The sequence below is a fragment of the Buceros rhinoceros genome, unplaced genomic scaffold, assembly GCF_000710305.1.
Source record: "Buceros rhinoceros silvestris isolate BGI_N320 unplaced genomic scaffold, ASM71030v1 scaffold31832, whole genome shotgun sequence".
Classification (NCBI taxonomy): domain Eukaryota; kingdom Metazoa; phylum Chordata; class Aves; order Bucerotiformes; family Bucerotidae; genus Buceros; species Buceros rhinoceros.
The window spans coordinates 24,321-41,844 of NW_010401171.1; the positions used below are offsets into that span (position 1 = coordinate 24,321).

The following is a 17,524-nucleotide window of genomic DNA, read 5'->3' on the forward strand; positions in this document are numbered from 1 at the left end:
GAATGTAGAGAGTTTTCTGGCTGTAACTGAAGCATGTATAATAATTTCCTAGAGCATACGTGGGGCATCTTTAAAAAGAGTGGGACTGACAAGAGAACTCTGTTAATTTATACTTTATGTCTGTTCAATAGAGTCTTTTGGGCAGTATATTTTCTTACCTCTTTGGTGAGAAAAGAAGGATTATATCTCTGTAAGGAAGTGACAGCGAGATTGCTGATGTGTCCTTCTTCTGACTCGGCGTACTTCAGGAGCAGTGGAATTGCTTCAGGAAGGAGTGCATTCTTCAGAGCCAGCAGGTACATCCTCACATTGTCATCTTTCTTAGCCTTCTCCAATCTATTTAGAATCAGCCTTTTGGCTTCCATAACAGCCTAAAGAGAATAAACAGCATGCTTAAATGCTAGTCATAAACCTACCCTTTCCCCTTGCAGAAGTAGGAGTGGCAGGGCTGGCTTCTGCATATTTTTGTTTCAAAGCATCATTGCATAGGGTTGGTCACTTGTAAACTGTATGTTGATGGCTTCTTTTAAGCATAACCAAAGCGGCTGTAGCCACAGTGACACATAGTCCATAGATTTATCATTTGATAGCTGCTCCTGCACTGATTCAGGGACTTCACGGGTCTTACTTGTGGGACCAGCATGTTCACACAAAAAAAGACAAGGGAAGAGTTCTTTAGCACTTCATAACATAGTAAGAGTGCCTGACAATTTACAGGGGAAGGAAAAAGGGATTCCTAAGGGCCATTCAGGTGCTCTCTGTCTTTTCAGCAGTGTGCTGCAAGCTCAAGCAGCACAGATCCAGCAGGCAGCAGTGGTCCATTCAGTCCATGGTCAAGGTGACATCATTCCTCTTGGGTTGTTCTATGAATGTCTGTGGCAGAGTTGAGTACTTGAACCAATGAATTTCTCCACAGAGATGAAATAACCTAAGGTGATTGTAAATACTAAATAGATCCTGAGTTTGCCAGTGTTTCTCTGAGGACATGCAAATCTTTTGGACAAGGGAGCACAAGTACCACTTCTGCTGATGGACTGGGCAGTGAGAAAAAGTTCTATCAAACAAGAGCAAACTGGGAGAAATCCACAGAAATGGGAAGAGACCAGATTAAAGCCCAAAATTGACAAAGTAGGTGTCATTTTTAAAAAATATTCTTCTATCAAACATAGGAGTTTGTGGGCTTATTTTAAAGCAGGAGGGAATATGTCTCCTGCGTCTGTCACGCTCTCCCAGTAACAACAGCCGGAATCATTCATATGTGTTGCAGACAAGATTTTGACCAGCAGTGAATAGCAGATACTCACTGGAAGCTTGCAGCCTTCTCTGTCACACAGCTTTCTGATGACTGCTCCCATGACAATGACAAGAGTTTCTCTGATTTCTTCATTTGCGATATCACCCTTGAACTTAGCCTGTTGTGCAAAAGCAATGCTGTGAGTCTCTCTGTCTAAATATGGTGAACCACAGTCTGTAGTGGGCTCAATACCCTCCCTTGTTTCCTGTGAACAGTAGTGCAAAGCAAAGGCAGTGACAACCACAACAGTCTGGGCACAGGCTGAGCAGAGCACTGCTCCGTCATTACGTTTAATAACCGACTGCTGTTTTCCCTGTGAGTTACATTCAGTGTCTCAAATACTAGATTCATTTTGAAGCTGTGTTTAAAAGCAAAGAGAATTAAGTGGTTACAGGACTTTGATAAGACAACAAATAATCCTCAAATTGTTTTGCTAGCACTCAGTTATGTTTGTTTTCCAAGTAGCTGATAACAGTTTACAAAGTCAGAACCTACGAATTTTTGTTGTTTCAAGGGTATATCCTACTGGCACACTTAAATGGAACACTGGAAGGGATAAAGAAAGGAAAACTGGAAACAGCAACAGTTGTTTCTTCTTCCCTTCCCCTTTGACAAGGAGGAGGCTCAAGAGTACTAACTCCGTTGTGTTTGTTTTGTCCTTTGACTTACAGTTAAAGATTTCAGGAGCATTTCACTGGGGTGAGAAGCAAATCCACAGGCGTACAGGAATCGCTCCTGCAGGGTGGAAGTGCTTGCATCCTTGAAGTCAAGAAACTCCAGTACAGCCTCCAGTGATGCTGGGGTCTGAGCAGCGGTTACAGCATCCACTATCTGCGGACTACAAAGAAGTGGAAATTAACATATCACTGCAATGAGCTAGAAAACACTGAAAGGACTTTGCTGCATATATAAAGAAAGAAACTAATGTGCCAAAAGATCTCCTCATTGCAGGTAAGAGATAGAATTTTTTACTCTTGTTGGAAAAAACAGTGTCCCTGAATTCTTCCCCCTCACAATGGTAGATGAACTCCAGAAATTATTAGTATCTGTGGATAAAAATATTTGAATTTATGCAAAAATGGGACCAAAACCAGAACTATCCAGAGTGTCATAAAGTTTACGGGACAAGGTTGTAAATTGGAAGAAGTGTTTTATTTCTACATATACAATGGCATTTAGAGAACAGTCTTCTATGCTACCTGATTTACTCTTACGTTTATCTTTGTTGTTAACAACTACAATTCGTTTGAAAGATTCTGACTGTATGGTGGGACTCAGAAATGCTTTCCAACTGCCACGGCTACATATGCATGCTGTTCACACCCAAACTCTAGTATTAGGACAATATCTAGGCATGCACCATCCCCTTTGCTGTATTTCCATTTGAAAGAAACAAATGGGCTTGTTCTGAGTGTCAGGGTGAGAACCTTTGGATAAGCTACAAAGCATGTTTGCCTTGCATTGTGGATACAATCTTGGTGGCTGAACAGCGTCCTGCAAATATATTATACTACAAGAACAAACACAGCTTTAAAAAAATATCCTTTTCCTGTAGGCAGTACTGAATACTGGTTTGGCATTGCTAGGACATCACCAGTCATCACAGAACTGAATCTGTTTGCTCGCAATTTGCTCTTCTGCAGTTTTAAGTAACTTAAAGCTTTTGAAATCTTGTTCATGACCACTTACAGAAGTTCTTTATTTTCACTTCTAATAATCTGCAGTATCTCCTCTTTTGTAGCTTTTCTGATGTTCTGAATGAAGGACAAGAAACTTCTTGCTGCTTCAGCTTTGGAAAGTTTTTCAGGATGCATATGTTCTCTGATGCTCTGCCAGTGTTCGGAAAGCTGCAAAATAATTCACCGTATGTCAAATTTCTCAGATCGTGGTTTCAGTTCTCAAAATCAGACCTACTAAATGCAGGTACATGGGCCAGCTATTTCTCAAATTAGCTGAAATCCAACAGAGTGCGGATTCTTTAGCTCAGCATTATTTAATTTATGATATCCCAGCATAAATATCTTTGAAACATTTCTATAGCTGTCTCTCTTTCAACATCTAAGTATTTTCCTGATAATGTACATTGCCTTAAACACAATCTACTTTGGAACAAAACAATTATTTATACTGTAAGTGGAATAAGGTGAATTCCCTCCTTCTGCAATTTTACTGTGCTTTCTGGTGAATACAGTGTTTGCCTTCTGTTCCCATTTTCTCCTAAGCAATTTTTTTTTAAACATAGGAGATACATAATCCCCAATTCACACAAATTAGTCATATTTTCTTAGAGGATGGTAATTTTGTAAGTGGTTAGTGTGGAACAGGAATGAATCTCCAATAAGTAATTCCCATTTCTGGGAATCACCAGTTGGTACCAGCATGGTACCAAAGCACCTGTATCTGTCCTTCCAGATACACTCCCGTAAGAAACTGGTGCAGGTATTTTGACCTTTCCTCTCTCACTTGCCTTTGCCCCTATTATCTCAAATTATCAAGAACATTCCTTGGAGAAAACTCAGCTGTTCTTTGCAGCAGTGTTTACTGCAGTTTTCCTGAGTGGGAAATAACACTAGCACTCACTTGACCTTTACTGAAATCCTTCCCCTCTTCATGAGTTTTGTATTAGGCAACAACACTTGAACCTGCCAGCAGATAGAAGTATCATTCAGCAGTACAGAGTGCAACTTCACCAACTGTTATGAACAATAATTAGGCAACAATTACCTCTCTCTGACTGAGAGATCAGACCAGAGGTCTTGAGGGCACTCTAGGAAAATTCAAGCCAAACTAAAGAGTCCTAAACTGAGCACAAGTTGGTTTTGAATGACAGTGTCTGACAGCTGCTTTACCAACCCACAAAGGCTGGCTGCACAAGACAGAACAAACCCACCTCAATTTCAGAACAGGCAAGCATCCGTTCCTGTAGGAACCATGCGCATAAAAAAAATGTAAGAACCATGAGCTCTTCTGAAATGAACATGCTTTATGATGTCTAAACACAGAATTCTAGGCCTAAATTCAAGTGTAAATGTTGGCCATAACCTCTCAGAAGCTAGTGCTGCCATCTGTGAAGTGGGTACAGTAATGGTTATTTCACCAAATTCATAAAGATAGAGATAAGACTTGTTATGGTTTAAAAAGGGTTTTGAAAATGTAAAACTGGAGGGCATAACATGTCAGCATGGAATTAATGTATACAATGATATATAATCACCAAATGTTATGTTGCTACCTTGGATACAGTGTTCTGTTTATAGACCCCATCTTTTCATAGCAGTTACTGTAAAACACAGTGAGAAAGCAGGACTTCATTCTCATCGTGCCATTAGGTTTATAATAACATAGCTCAGTCCCCAGGCAGTGCTTTGGAATTATACCCTGTGTTTATTATCTTGGTCTGGAAATTATCTCTACACCTATTATGAGAAACTCAGTTCCAAGTGACTAACTGGTCAGTGCAAACCCCAGTGGTCAGTCAGGGAAAAAGCACCTGTCCCTGCTTTTGATATTCCTTGCTCAGAACTGCTCCAGCACATATGCAGCATCATTCCTATTTGATTTCCCCCAACATCTTTTTTTATCTTCTCTGTGGCTCAACAAGCATTAGACAAGAAAAATTATTACAGTGCAATGCTACTTCCAAATAACTAGCACAAGCTCCAACATAGTAAGGTATTTGTGTTCATAAGGAATATCTCTGGAGGATCAAAATTATGTGTCTTAACAGAAGCCTTATCTTTCTTGTCAAAAACTGACAGAGAATAATACTCTGTAAATTCATATTCCCATTCACTGCTAAATTCATTCTGCAATGGTAATAGCATTAAAACTGTTTGCTAACAAACACTGTAGCAACTATATTTATGATCATTAGCATTTGCAAAAACAGAAGATGATGCATTTACAGTACCAAGCTCTTAGTGGTCTTTAGAGGTCTTAAATATAAAAAACCAAGGTTTTTTTTTTTTTCCAGGGGAAAAATGACAACAGTATTGGACTTGCCAAGAATATTAAAGCCCCATTTTATACTTATAAAATACCTATAAAGTCTTTTAAATAAAAGACTTCCTTCAGGATCAGGCAGTAAGAGGCTAGATATATTGCCAACAAATGTTTAGCTTGCCTAAGGAATGGCTAACTACCTTTAATTTACAGGAGCAGCTCAGCTCTCCATGACAGAATTGTCTATAAACACTGGTCAACCATCTTAAAAGTAATTACTCGCTCTACGACCCAGATGAAATAAGCTCCTGCCAACAAAAAAGATTGGCAAAGATGAGACGGAACAAAAGGGGTTTCTAGTGCGTGTTCTAGTGGTCTTGAGAAATACTGCACTCAGTCTTTGAAAGAGAGCAAAAAGGGTTGGTACTTTTAGAGGTAGATCTTAAAATACCTTTGTGTGGTGGAGCACCAACACATCACTACCGCGCTCCCCATTTGGAGCGTATGTTCTACTGCTGCGCCAGACCTCTCCAGACAGAAACCTCTTTCATAATTGTTCTGCTCAGCTTACCGACCTGACATCCAACGAGCCTGTTTACTTACCAAAGGACACTTTTTGCATTCGGATTTGACTGGCTCTGCTACTAGTGGCACGGCAACGTAACTGGAGTCCAAGGTCTTAATAACACCCGCGACTTGCTTCCCAGCGATCAGCCCAGGGCCAGCTTGTACTGACTTCAGCTCCAGTCTCTGCCTGTGTATCCACGCAATGAAGACACAGTTAGAGCTCAGCTGTTCGAGTAGAAATACAGAAACCATGGCAAGAGGAAACAAAAAAAACCTTCCACAGATGCAAATATAGAACAATATAGGCTTACTGAAGTCTTTAAAAATGTTCAGAATGTTTTTCTGGCTTTTTATGGCAAGTTTATGGCTTTTTTAAGGTAACAGAAGTATCTGATACCAGCAGAATTACTGCTAGAGGTATGTGGCGTAAAATACCTAAATAATAGACTTTCTAAAGTATGGATTTATAGCACCTGGTAAACAGCCTTCAGCAACCATACACATTCTGAGACGTCTTATATATTTGTTCAGAAGAAGATCTGGAAAGTGAGATTTTGAAGGTACATTTTTTAATATCATAATGCTAAGGAGATGCCTGAATATTTTATCGTGTATGAGTATCTCTAAACTTTCAGTGTTTTGGAGTCCAGAGTCTAACACAGATCTAGGTTTCACTGTTGTTTCCTTTCTATACTTGTTTTCTATACCTTTGAACTTTCACATACTAGAAATGGAGATACATTGGAAGTATTTATTAAGAAATGAGAGGACACAGGAACAGGACACCTACAGAAGAAATGTGTTGCTTAAAATGATTTGGCCAATTCCAGCTGTCTTCATGTGATTTCTTACGAATGCCATTATTTCTTATTTGCAGTATGGTAGAGCTCTTAATCAAAGTTGGACTAGGTACCACATGGATACAAAAGAGACCTAAATCCTTACCTGGAAAGTTTACAGCCTTAGATCTTAATGACATACATATATAACCTGACTTGAACCACTAGTTCTTCTACTGTCAATGACAGTCAAATTGCCCAACTTACTTTGAAACAATTTTGGCGCCTGTTTTTCGTCGGGAATTCAGAAACAAAGCATAATTTTCTTCTGCCTTAATGGATTTAATGAAACTGTCCTCCAGCGCATAAACTGTGGCAGATGTGGCTTTTGTACTGACATCTAAAATCTGAAAAAATTAAAAAAATAAACCAGAAAAAAGGGCTCATCAATAACCAACAGATTAGGAAATCCAAATTCCAAAATTCCAAAATCCAAGTTCCAAATCAGGGCAAAATTGTAATGGCCTGGAGCCAAATGAGAAAGGTGCATGTGGATTCACAACATCTCCAGCTAAGCCTGTAAAGCAGGTTGTTAAGAATTCCTTCTGCAACAAGAAGTCACTCACTTCTGTGTCACGTGTTCCAAATTCAATATGTACCAGGGAAAAAAAATGGGGGAGGACAGGAGGAAGTTATGGTGCAGGCTGCAACTAGAAAATGCCCAGTACTATATTTAGTTAAAAATACACTTTAGATGAGAAGCTTTTCCAGGAAAATATCTCGTAAATAAAATTGTCATGTTCACACCCGGGAAGCAAAGCCATCCAGTTTGCTTGACCTGTTTGTAAACAACATGAAGTCTTTGTGGCAAGCCTGAAAATCAGGAATTCAGTCATAGTGTTAAGGCAGTTTATTAACAGAGTAAGTGCCACCTTTGTACTCCTCTGAGCTGAGAAAGGTCAGTTTCTGATGCGGAGAATCCCAGCGCCCTCGGCAAGTGTCCAGCCTGCACTCAGCAGTAACTGCTTAGAAAGTCATTCACTAGCAGCAGAAGACCATTAACACTACAGCAGGGCTTCAGTTACCTCTGCAGCACATCTCCTACATTACACCTGTGCATTAGGGAAGCTTTTCACCTTCCAGGCAAGCTGACTGGGCTCCATTCCGGAGCCAGCGTCTTGTGTGGCATTTACTGTGTACACTAAATGCTGTGACTTAGCAGCTGGGTAAAAGGTTACTGTTGTCACTATGACTGTGACTGTACCTCCTATTTTCCTCCAAAGGAAAAAGAAGTCTCACATCAATTAAAACTTCAGTACAGCCAGGAAAAAAGTGCTGTAAATCTGCAGGTAAACTAAAATATGTCATGGATGAGATCCCAAAATTATGCAAATTGCTATGCTGTACTCAGTGTCAGCTGAGCCAAAGTGGTTTACACAGAAGGAGAATCCATTCCCTGTTCTCCCACGTGGACACACATGAAATTTGTACAAGTAATACTACAAAACATATATGTAGAATTTGCTTTTTGTAATGCAAGAAAGCACTTTTGATTAAATGAATGATAGCTACCAGGAATATATTTTAAATAGGCAGAAGAGTTTTTATTTTGTTAAAGAAATCATACCTGGTTGTGGCTCGTAAATCCTTGTTTTTCTATTTCACAGGAGTCCAGGGCTTTTACTTTAGTCACTTGATCTTGGCGCACATGGTAAGTAGTATTGCATTTCCCAGATATGTCCACCTTGGAAAAAGAGAGTTAGATAAGAACAATTTGTTGAATTTATCTTGGGGACCCCCACACAACTTTCAAAGATGAACCATAGTCTCCACTGCTGGAATCCTGTACCTGAGCTATTGCACCATTTGGGTTTATTTACCAGTTTTGAAGGGATCAGTGTTTCTAACTATCTGTTTGGGATAGGCTACTTTTCGTTACATGTCTATGAAGGAAAACAAACAATGTTTGTTGAAACAAAAAATTTAGGAAACATCTGGCAGCTAGTGCTATATTGACAAATATGAGTTGAATTCCAGCTTTGCTCATGTGGACAGATGTAGAAATCTAACAACGTAATGCAGGTTAAATGGATTTCACCACCTTTACATGCCCAACCTCATATGCCATTAAAGGGCTGACTTCTGTCACAGTTCATTCCTTCTGAAGTCAGTGGGAGACACAGGTCTGCCTTTCAGAGGAGATCAGGCTTTGCCGCTTTCTCTGATGATGATTATGTTGCAAGATATAGCACCATACCTCAGGGGCAGCACCAGAGTGCAGCTGCAGCTGGAAAAGGCTAGCCAGACCTCTCTTAATATTTTGAGTGAAACCTGGCTCATCTTGATACGAGTAGAAGTTTTTGACCTGTAGGATTAAAAAAATAAGTATATAACAAATCTGTTTAAATGAGAAATAAAAAACTCTCTCTAGAAAAACTCCCTTTACTTTTTTCTGATTGCTAAGCTGAATTTGGACCTGTTGCCCTTATTTAAGCAAACTCCAGGGGCTGCAGGGCCTGCTGGTAACAGTACAAACATGTTTCTGTCTTCAGCTGTACCTAAGTACAGTTTCAGTGCAGCGAGCATCTTTCCCATTGTTAATTAGAGAAAATTTAGAAGGGAAATGGGAAACTTTACATAATTTCACAAAGGACTAATTTTTTCTGCGTAATCGTCAGATAATCCCTCCCTGTAAGGGCATAATATCTGTTGCACTTTAATCACAGGTTACAAAACCCGAGAATGAATCATAGGTAAATCACAGTTAGAATGACTTAAATGACGTGTCAAACACATCACAACCTTTGCACTTTGTGGGACAACTGTTGTGCTTGAGCCTCTCCTCTGGTTACAAGACTTTGCACCTCCACCTTGCATCCCATGTGCTTTAAAAGTGCAATTTTCAGGAACTGTAAGTACAATCAGTGTGTTATCTCAGGGCAGCTTTGGAAAGTGAAATCACTGTGCCAGGGATGAAAGTATCAGACCATAGAGATACCACAAAAGGAATGTAGAGACCCTATTACCTGAGAAAAAGACCAAGTTTTTAATACTACATCTCAGTCTTAGCATGTGAACTGCTTCAAATATTAGGAGCAGATGTATTTTGACTGTGTTCTTCTGATACCTCTGTTCTCATTTAGGGATGTGTACAGTTGGAGCCAGTAGCTGTCCTGTTCTTTTTTATGTTGTGTAAAACTGATGACAAAGCTGAGTCTGAAAGCTACTGGGCAAGCCTGACAGCAGCTGCCATTCAGCAGGCTGAGCTGGTGGCCAGGGTATGTGCTCAGTGCCTATTTACAGCAGGATGTAAAGATCCTGCTGGGATAGGGTGTCACAGCCCTCAATCCGCCCTGCAGAGGAGAAAAGGGAGTGTGACCTTCAACCTTCCTCCTTTCTCGCTGCCCCTCTGCCCACGTCCCACCTGCCAAGCATTGCTCAGGCTGCAGAGGGGAGAGCGGGGCTGTTGGCCTAATGCAACAGTCAACAAGAGGGTGAAGGAGCATGGAGAGGAGGCAGGAGCAGCCACAGCCCAAGACTTGCCACTCCCTGGCCAGAGCAGTAGGCTGAACGCAAGGGGACAAGTGAGCAGCTCCGAAGGGAAAAAGAGAGGGAGATGGATTTACTTGAATCCCCTTCTGAGCAAAACTGGGACTCTGAGAGCTGCAACTGGACATGGGTGCTCTGGCCGTGGGAGAGTGCGTTGGTGCTTAAAACCCAGGCACACACTGAGACACACCTGATCACTGTCCCTTCTCTTCTGATTTTTGGAGGCAGTTTCACAATAGAGGAACAACATGAAAGGCTGTAGCTCACTCAGCATCAAGCTCATTAACTTGGGGCTGTTGAAACTGCAGGTGACACTGAAGTAAATAAGCAAGCCAGAGAGGTGGCAAAAGCAGTCAAGCTAAAGTATTTGACAGGGTTTAAAGTGATTAACACTGTTCCTCACAGACTCGATATAAGCTCCCTTGTGACAAACTGTATCTCCTTTTCTGCTTTCAGTCCTGGCATAAAATCCTGGCCTCACTGAAGTCGACATCACAAATCTTACACAGCACTTGTGTGTATATCTACATGTGTACCCATATATTTGTGTCCAATCTGCTGTTTACTTCCATACTGTACGGTGTTCTGAACACACAAGAGGCTTAGGCTGGAAGGGCCCCCTGTTCAGTCAGGTAAATGACAGTCTGTTCTAAACTACTGTGTTTCTAATAGAAAGATAGGACATGATGGCATATGAGGAATGATGAGAGGATAGTGAATTGGTAAATCCTCCAAGCCTGTAAAAAAAGATTTGTTTCAGGTTTCCTCGGGGATTGAATTTTGAAAGAAAGAGTCTTACTTTTCCACGAACTAGCTCAACAACTATGGGCCTCTGTAAAGCTTGCAGATAGTCTTTCCCGATGATCTTCTCTGTGCTTTTTCCTTTGAAGATGTTTTTAGCAGCTGGACGTTCATTCACATTTTCAACTTGAACATCTCTTATCTAGCAAAGTAAAAGCAGACAAAATTTGTGTAGAGAATGGTAGAGCATTGACCTGGGGTAGGGCTGGGTAGACTAAATCATCTAATCATCTTTTTTATTTCTCCATTTCTGGTCCTGATCATTAATTTTCTGTGATTACTATGTCTATGTTTTCAAAAGAAACCAGTACTCACCACTGCGGAAATAAGTGGCAGAAAGTCTCACCGTAGAGCTAAGCACCCCACCCAGCTTGTATTTAGCAAATGTCATGATTTGCAGCTAGAACCGAGGACTTCAGACAACCTATTGCCCCTCAGTTAGGCGCATGCAAGCCCATTGTTTGAAGCTATAGAAGCCGTATGAAGCAATTTCAAAATATAGGAGATAATCTGAAGTTCTGGATTGTGATGTTAGATATATTCTTGTGAAGTCTTATTCTATAGGAATCAGCTTGTCAAACAAGCTGGGTTTAGTTGATGAGACTAGAGAAGAATAAAAGATTTAGCTCATCTGAAAATGAGTTCTTCAAGATTAGATTAGCAGTTAGATAAACGCAGAGAAGACTGGGCGTGTTTTAAGTAGTCTGATGACATTAATTACCGTGATTTTGATCAACTGGTCATCATCATTGTCAGGATTTCTCCATAAGAGGTTGACATCCACAGCAGAAGAAAACCGGTATCCTGCACTTTTCTTCAGAGATGCTTTCAGCCGATCAACATACACTTCCGCCGAGTAAGCAAATTTGTATAGCTTGTCATTACTTAAGCTTGGTCCGGTAGTGTGCCCTGTTTGGAAAGCAAAACCAGGGAGTGTTTTAGAACAGACTAACTCAAATAATCCATGATTTTTCTCTAAAAAAAGCCTCTAGAAAAACTAAAAATCTAATTGCCAACAAAAGATTTTTGGGACTGATCCTGCTTACCTTAATTACAGAGGCTGTCTCACTGGAGCAGCTGAGTGATTAAGTTGACACTAATCTCATATATTTAACATAAGAATGTCCATAAAATCCTCTATACTTAAATAAATGAAATTAAAATTCTTTACTGTGGAGTTGTTAGCATTAGGAATTAATCCAAAACTCTTTGTAACTCAAAATACTGAAACTAATCATGTAATTTGTGTGTTTAGCAATCTGAAACGCACTGTTTTAATCTGTTGGAGCCAACAGAAATTCTTCTCTGCATCTCTTGCACTTTTATCGGCAATCTTTCCGTTGAGAGCCTTGCCTACAGGTGATAGGAATGTAATGAAGACATCGGGAAAATATTTTTTAGATTAAATAATGAAGCCTTTGTTCTTTAAAATTTAAATTGTCCCCGTAGCTTGTGCCTCTGTTCTTAACTGATGTATTTTAAGGAATAATAAAAGCCAAATTCCAGGATAAATGCAACCTGCATACCCAATTTATGGTGCCATTTCTATGCATTAACAACTCAGATAGTTCCCTGGGGATTCATCCTCACTCTTATTAGTGTAAATGAAATCTGTAGTATACAAATTACTTTTATTTTTCCTTTATAAAACTAGTTACTACCACATCCTTTCCTATCTTTCTTTTCTCTCATGCACAGCCATGGGGGGAATGCATGGCACCAGTATCATGACTCTCTACCCAGCTTCAGGCACAGGAACTAAGACTGTGTCTCTAAAATCTGTGGCTATGGAAAATCAACTTCTTCTTGAATACCCTTGAACTATTTTGTCACAAAGGATATATGTAACATCCGTTTTCACTGCTTTCAAGGGCTTCCCTCCCCTAGTGCAGATGGCTACAAAGGTCTCTTCCACCCAAGAAAAACTGATGAAGTCAGTTAGTAGAGGGAAGGGAAGGGAAGTGAAGGAAGGAGAATCTGGCTGTATACAAAGTGCTTGTACACTGGCAAAAAACCACCAGCCTCTCGGACCCCAGTGCTGCACCACTGAATCCAATGGGAATTTCTTCATGGAGCTCAGGAGGTACAGAGCAGAAATGACACCTTCACAACAGACTTAATCTAAGAAAAGCAAAGTGCTGTCCTCAGGAAAATGCATCTCAGTCTTATGATAAATGCAGGATGTCTTTGAAGTCCCTTTCAGAGAACCAACAGGCTTTCTCTATTCATGTAATGTCCCTCAGTGTTTATTTAACTTTGCTAAATAAATTTCAAATCACTGCAATTTTTAAAAGGAAAATCAAAATATTTTCTTATGCCACTCCAAGATTTTAAAGCCCACTTTGGTAGGTGCACAGTGTAGGTCCATCATGACTGGATGGATACATTCTGCAGTGCTCAAAGAGTCAAAAAACACCCTTTGTTAAGGCTTTGCGCACTTCCTTCCCATGTTCATTCAGATGTCATAGCAGTAGATTAGGGTCACCTTCAAAGAACCTTTCTCTGTGGAAAACAGTGAGCCCACCAAGTTTGGTCTGCAAGTTGCACACACTGGCAAAGCTACAGAAACTAAACTGACTTATGCTTTACACCAGCTGCAGGTGTGAGGCAGCGGGTTTGGTAATCCCAGGAGGAACAGCCTGTTTGCATGTGAGAGCTCAAAGGTGTAACTATTGATTTTTTTTGCAGGGAGGGTAAAGCATTAATGTTGGTACAACGGGGCTCTTCTGGTTTTGCCTGTTTTGTGTGTCTGCTCCAAAACAGAGTAACCAAGAGGCGTCTGACTCATCATTCAGGATTTACTGTGAATTTCCTAGCCACTTCCCCCATTCCTCTCACTCCTGTCAGCTTTGAAACTTTATTGCCGTTGAGAGCAGTGGGTACTCCGTGCCTGCCCAGGGATGTCTGCGCCTTTCAGGGACACCCTGGTCCCTTGCAGTACCTCAGAGCTGGTTGCTTCCTGGTTCATAATGTCCTTCATTTGCACCAGAAATGGCAGTGCTAACAATTTAGTTCTGGATGAGATTTTATGAATGCCACCCACCAGGTGCTTTCTAAACACAGAGGGTGACACAGTCCCATCTAAAGAGAAAAGGTGGGGGAAAAGCATGTCCAAGAAAAATGATCTGGGTGCTGAAAGACGTGTCTTATTAGTTAAGGTGGATGCTTGTGGTTTTTCTCCCTGTCTCTTTTCAGTTAAAAGCACCTTTCACCTATCCTCTTTTTTTTCCCACAGCTCAATCCATAGATCTTATTCCTTTTTCAAGAGTTCCTTCCTTCTTCCTCCCTGTTAGAATTTGCTCATCCCCACATACAAAGAGCTGTTCTCCCCTGAAGGAAACAGATGAGCAAATGACACAGCAGCTTCTCGCAAGTGTCGTGGAAGAGATGAATAATTCTGAAGTATTTCTGGGAGCTAGAAGAATATTGTGTTCTGAAAGGTTTCGCCTTTTCATACATGGAAAACATTGCAGGAGCTAGGGCAGAAGACGCCTTTAGATGGCAAGACTGGCGTGGCTGGTGGAAAAGGGTGAGATACTGGTGGATCATGGTAAGAAAAGCAGCAGGGATGAGGCAGTATTGAAGGGAGTCCCAGGGAGTTAGCACTTGCACCAGTAGAAATGGAGAAACCAAGACAGACAATTGGATAGTGGGTCAGTTTGAGAGGCAAGGGGGATTTTGGTGTCTGAGCGACAGAAACATGGTGTCTCTGCCCAGAACCAGATTTCAAAACAGTGTAAGTAAATTTTCATGAAGAAAACACCGGTACTATCTAAAAAGGAGTATTCCTACTCCTTTCTGAAAGAAACTTTTCTTAGAAGAAAACCCCGCCTTTACAAGCTCTTTCCATTGTATTCAGCACAGCACCAGATCCTTGTCTCCTGTATAGCCATTGCCACTCCAGCTGATGGCAAATGGCCCACTTACTGAGAAGGGAGGAGAGACGGACATAAAGACTGCAGTTGGCCATGGACTCTTGGGGTCAGAAGTGCCTGCTTTCAAGGTGGAGTGCATAACATAGTTTGACTAGGAATGTTAAGTGTATGTCGTTAACGGTAACATGCCAAGTCTATAATTAAATCATGATACTGTATAATACAGAAGGTTACACTGCATGAGTAGAGACAGCTGTCATGTCCTGTGCCTTTTATTAATACATACGGCATGCACAGCATGTGCGTCTCTAACTACTTGCTGGCTCTTGCTTCATAAATTATATTTGTTGGTTTCTGATACTGAATAGCTTTAAAATGCAAAACTCATCCCCTTCTTTGAAAATATTTTCCAAGTCAAACTGCAGTAGAAAAGTTTCATATACGCTGATCTAGGTAACTTAAAAGAATATTCCTTCAGTACTTCCAGAAGGCAACACGGGCTGGTGGAAATCTAAAACATCCTAATCCCAGCTCTGTCACAAGTGGGCAGTAATTTTAGTAATTTGGGCCACTAATTTAGCTCTCAATCTCTGCACAAGAGAGAGATGAGACCTGAAAGAGCTGAAGGTAGGACTAATTAATGAGAAAATGCTTGCTCAGTACCCTGGGGATGTAAAGTGACAAGCAAATGCTACTTCACATCAAGAAGGAGCTTTGCTTAACTGATATTAAGGGGAAGCTGGGAAGAGCAAAGAGCAGAAATGTGGCACGTTGGTACCTAGCCATAAACATTACTTGGCAGTCTTGTCAAATACACTCAATCGGTAGAGAAACTGCTTGCAAACTTCTCTGCTGTATAACTCCTGTCATAAGGCAGCACAGAGGTAGGGAGAAAGGTTGCTGCTTTGTGCTTACGCAGTATCCTGGATCCCCTTCAGGAAGCAGGAGGAGGCAACTGTGAGAGCACCTCTACAAAACCTTTTTAAAGTCTAACCGAGGATGGCGTGCCCCCCATGTTCCTCATCATGATGATGACAGCCTCATTAAACTAAAAACTAGGTATCTGCTCATATTTAAAGGTTGCTGCTTCTCTAAATTTAATGCCAGGTTGTACAAGAAGGGATACTCCTAAACACACCTTTCCTTGCTTCATACGCTGCCACTGCTGAAGCAGGCAGTCTCCAGATTTCATACCCTTGACCTCTGTCAGGACACCTGAGTAAAGCACTGCTCTCAGGGCTTGTGCAGATATCCAGGTTTTCATGATTTGTTGCAGAGCAAGCTCCCCTTGAAATTAATGGGATGCTTGTTACTGACTTCAGCGGTAGCTGAGTCAGCTGCTCAGAAGCTGAAACCTGGAGAGCCCTGAGCGCTTCCTGGCTGTGCTCCACCAGAGCACACATGAGCATGTGAATAGTCCCTGTCGAGTCAGTGCCCCCACAGCATGTCCTGACTAAGCAAGGTCAAGATCCCCAGTCTCCTGGAGCATGCTGCTGGCCCTGTGCACCTGAAAACGTTGTCTCCTCCATCCTCTCTGCTGATACAAATGCCACAAGAGCTTAAAACTTTGTAATTACTAAATGCATTTTGTATTACTCAAGGATGGAAGAGTACAGATGATAATTTTTGATGCAAACCAGATCTGCATATACACACTGATTATGCCTTTGCTGAGCCAAAAGCTGAACCAAGCCCGGAAGAGACTTACCTTTAACAGAAGCTGAGTAGGTGGAAATGATGCAAAGGAACAGCACGGTAAGAAGAATCATGCTGGGCTCCCCCAAGCTCCTGACTGCAGCATCAAGTGTGAGAGCCTCCAAGAAGTGAGCTGCTGAGAGTGGAGGGGTGCTTGCACAGAGAGCCGCTGGGTTGGCCACACTGTTTATCTAGATGTAGTAAAGGTCAGATTCCAAATTCCACACTCAGGTACTAAGTTCATCAAAGGACTTTCAGTTAATTATTAAGGACTAAGGTAACTGGCAATTTCTACCCCATTTTATTGGTGACCTCAGCTTTCATTTTTGAATACTGAGCCCACACAGCCACATTTCTGAGCAGGGGAGCCCACCTCCAGTCCTGGCTGGACCAAGAGATCTTGCCACTTCTCCTCTGTCTGAATGAAAGGGCAATCAGGTCAGTTGCTGCCAGGAGCCAGATCCTGATCACTGTCTCCATTGTCTTGTATCGACTCTGTGAGCAACCCAAGACAGCTGCTTTTTAAGGGTTTTCCTGGAAGCAGAAGTATATGGGATTTATCAGTGCCATCCCCAAAAGTGGTGCTACTTTGCTATGGAGACTCAGATGCGATGTCAGTTCCTGCTATATTGTATCACACCAAAGAAATTATCTTTCTTTCAAGCAGCCCAGCCCCCATCTTACATCATGGCAGTGACAGAGGTTAGAGACTGAAAAGATGAGATAACCAGCCATTCTGTCCCACCTCAGTGAATAGTACCTGCTTGGCTGGGCCTGGGAGCGGGGAAAACCAAGCCCTCCTTTTCACCCCTATTTTCCCCTTTTTTCATGCTCACTTCGCCACCTCCCCTGATAAGCCCCCATCTGACTAGCCCATGCGCTTCCCCGTTTCCTCTGAGTGTAAATCCTAGGCCATCTTGCTCTAAGCCTCATGGCCCCAGTGCTAAAGGTCCTCTTTGTCCCTCCAGTCATGGTGGGGCAGTAGGTCACCTCCCCACGTTCCTTGGCACGCCCTGGGTGTG

The 17,524-nt window shown here is 41.5% G+C and overlaps 1 protein-coding gene across 1 annotated transcript in view; it reads right to left on the bottom strand.

The window, feature by feature from the left end:
- MTTP (microsomal triglyceride transfer protein) overlaps positions 1-16,630 on the bottom strand; it is a 26,518-nt gene extending 9,888 nt beyond the window's left edge. Inside the window, exons 1-11 of the mRNA XM_010132187.1 lie at positions 16,516-16,630; positions 11,654-11,841; positions 10,931-11,074; positions 8,840-8,947; positions 8,210-8,326; positions 6,850-6,989; positions 5,840-5,990; positions 2,984-3,141; positions 1,964-2,132; positions 1,305-1,412; positions 159-371 (exon numbers count right to left, since the gene is read on the bottom strand). Coding sequence (XP_010130489.1) covers positions 159-371; positions 1,305-1,412; positions 1,964-2,132; positions 2,984-3,141; positions 5,840-5,990; positions 6,850-6,989; positions 8,210-8,326; positions 8,840-8,947; positions 10,931-11,074; positions 11,654-11,841; positions 16,516-16,576 — 1,557 coding nt within the window. The 5' untranslated portion in view covers positions 16,577-16,630. The remainder of the gene's footprint in view (positions 1-158; positions 372-1,304; positions 1,413-1,963; positions 2,133-2,983; positions 3,142-5,839; positions 5,991-6,849; positions 6,990-8,209; positions 8,327-8,839; positions 8,948-10,930; positions 11,075-11,653; positions 11,842-16,515) is intronic.
- Positions 16,631-17,524: the final 894 nt, after the last annotated feature.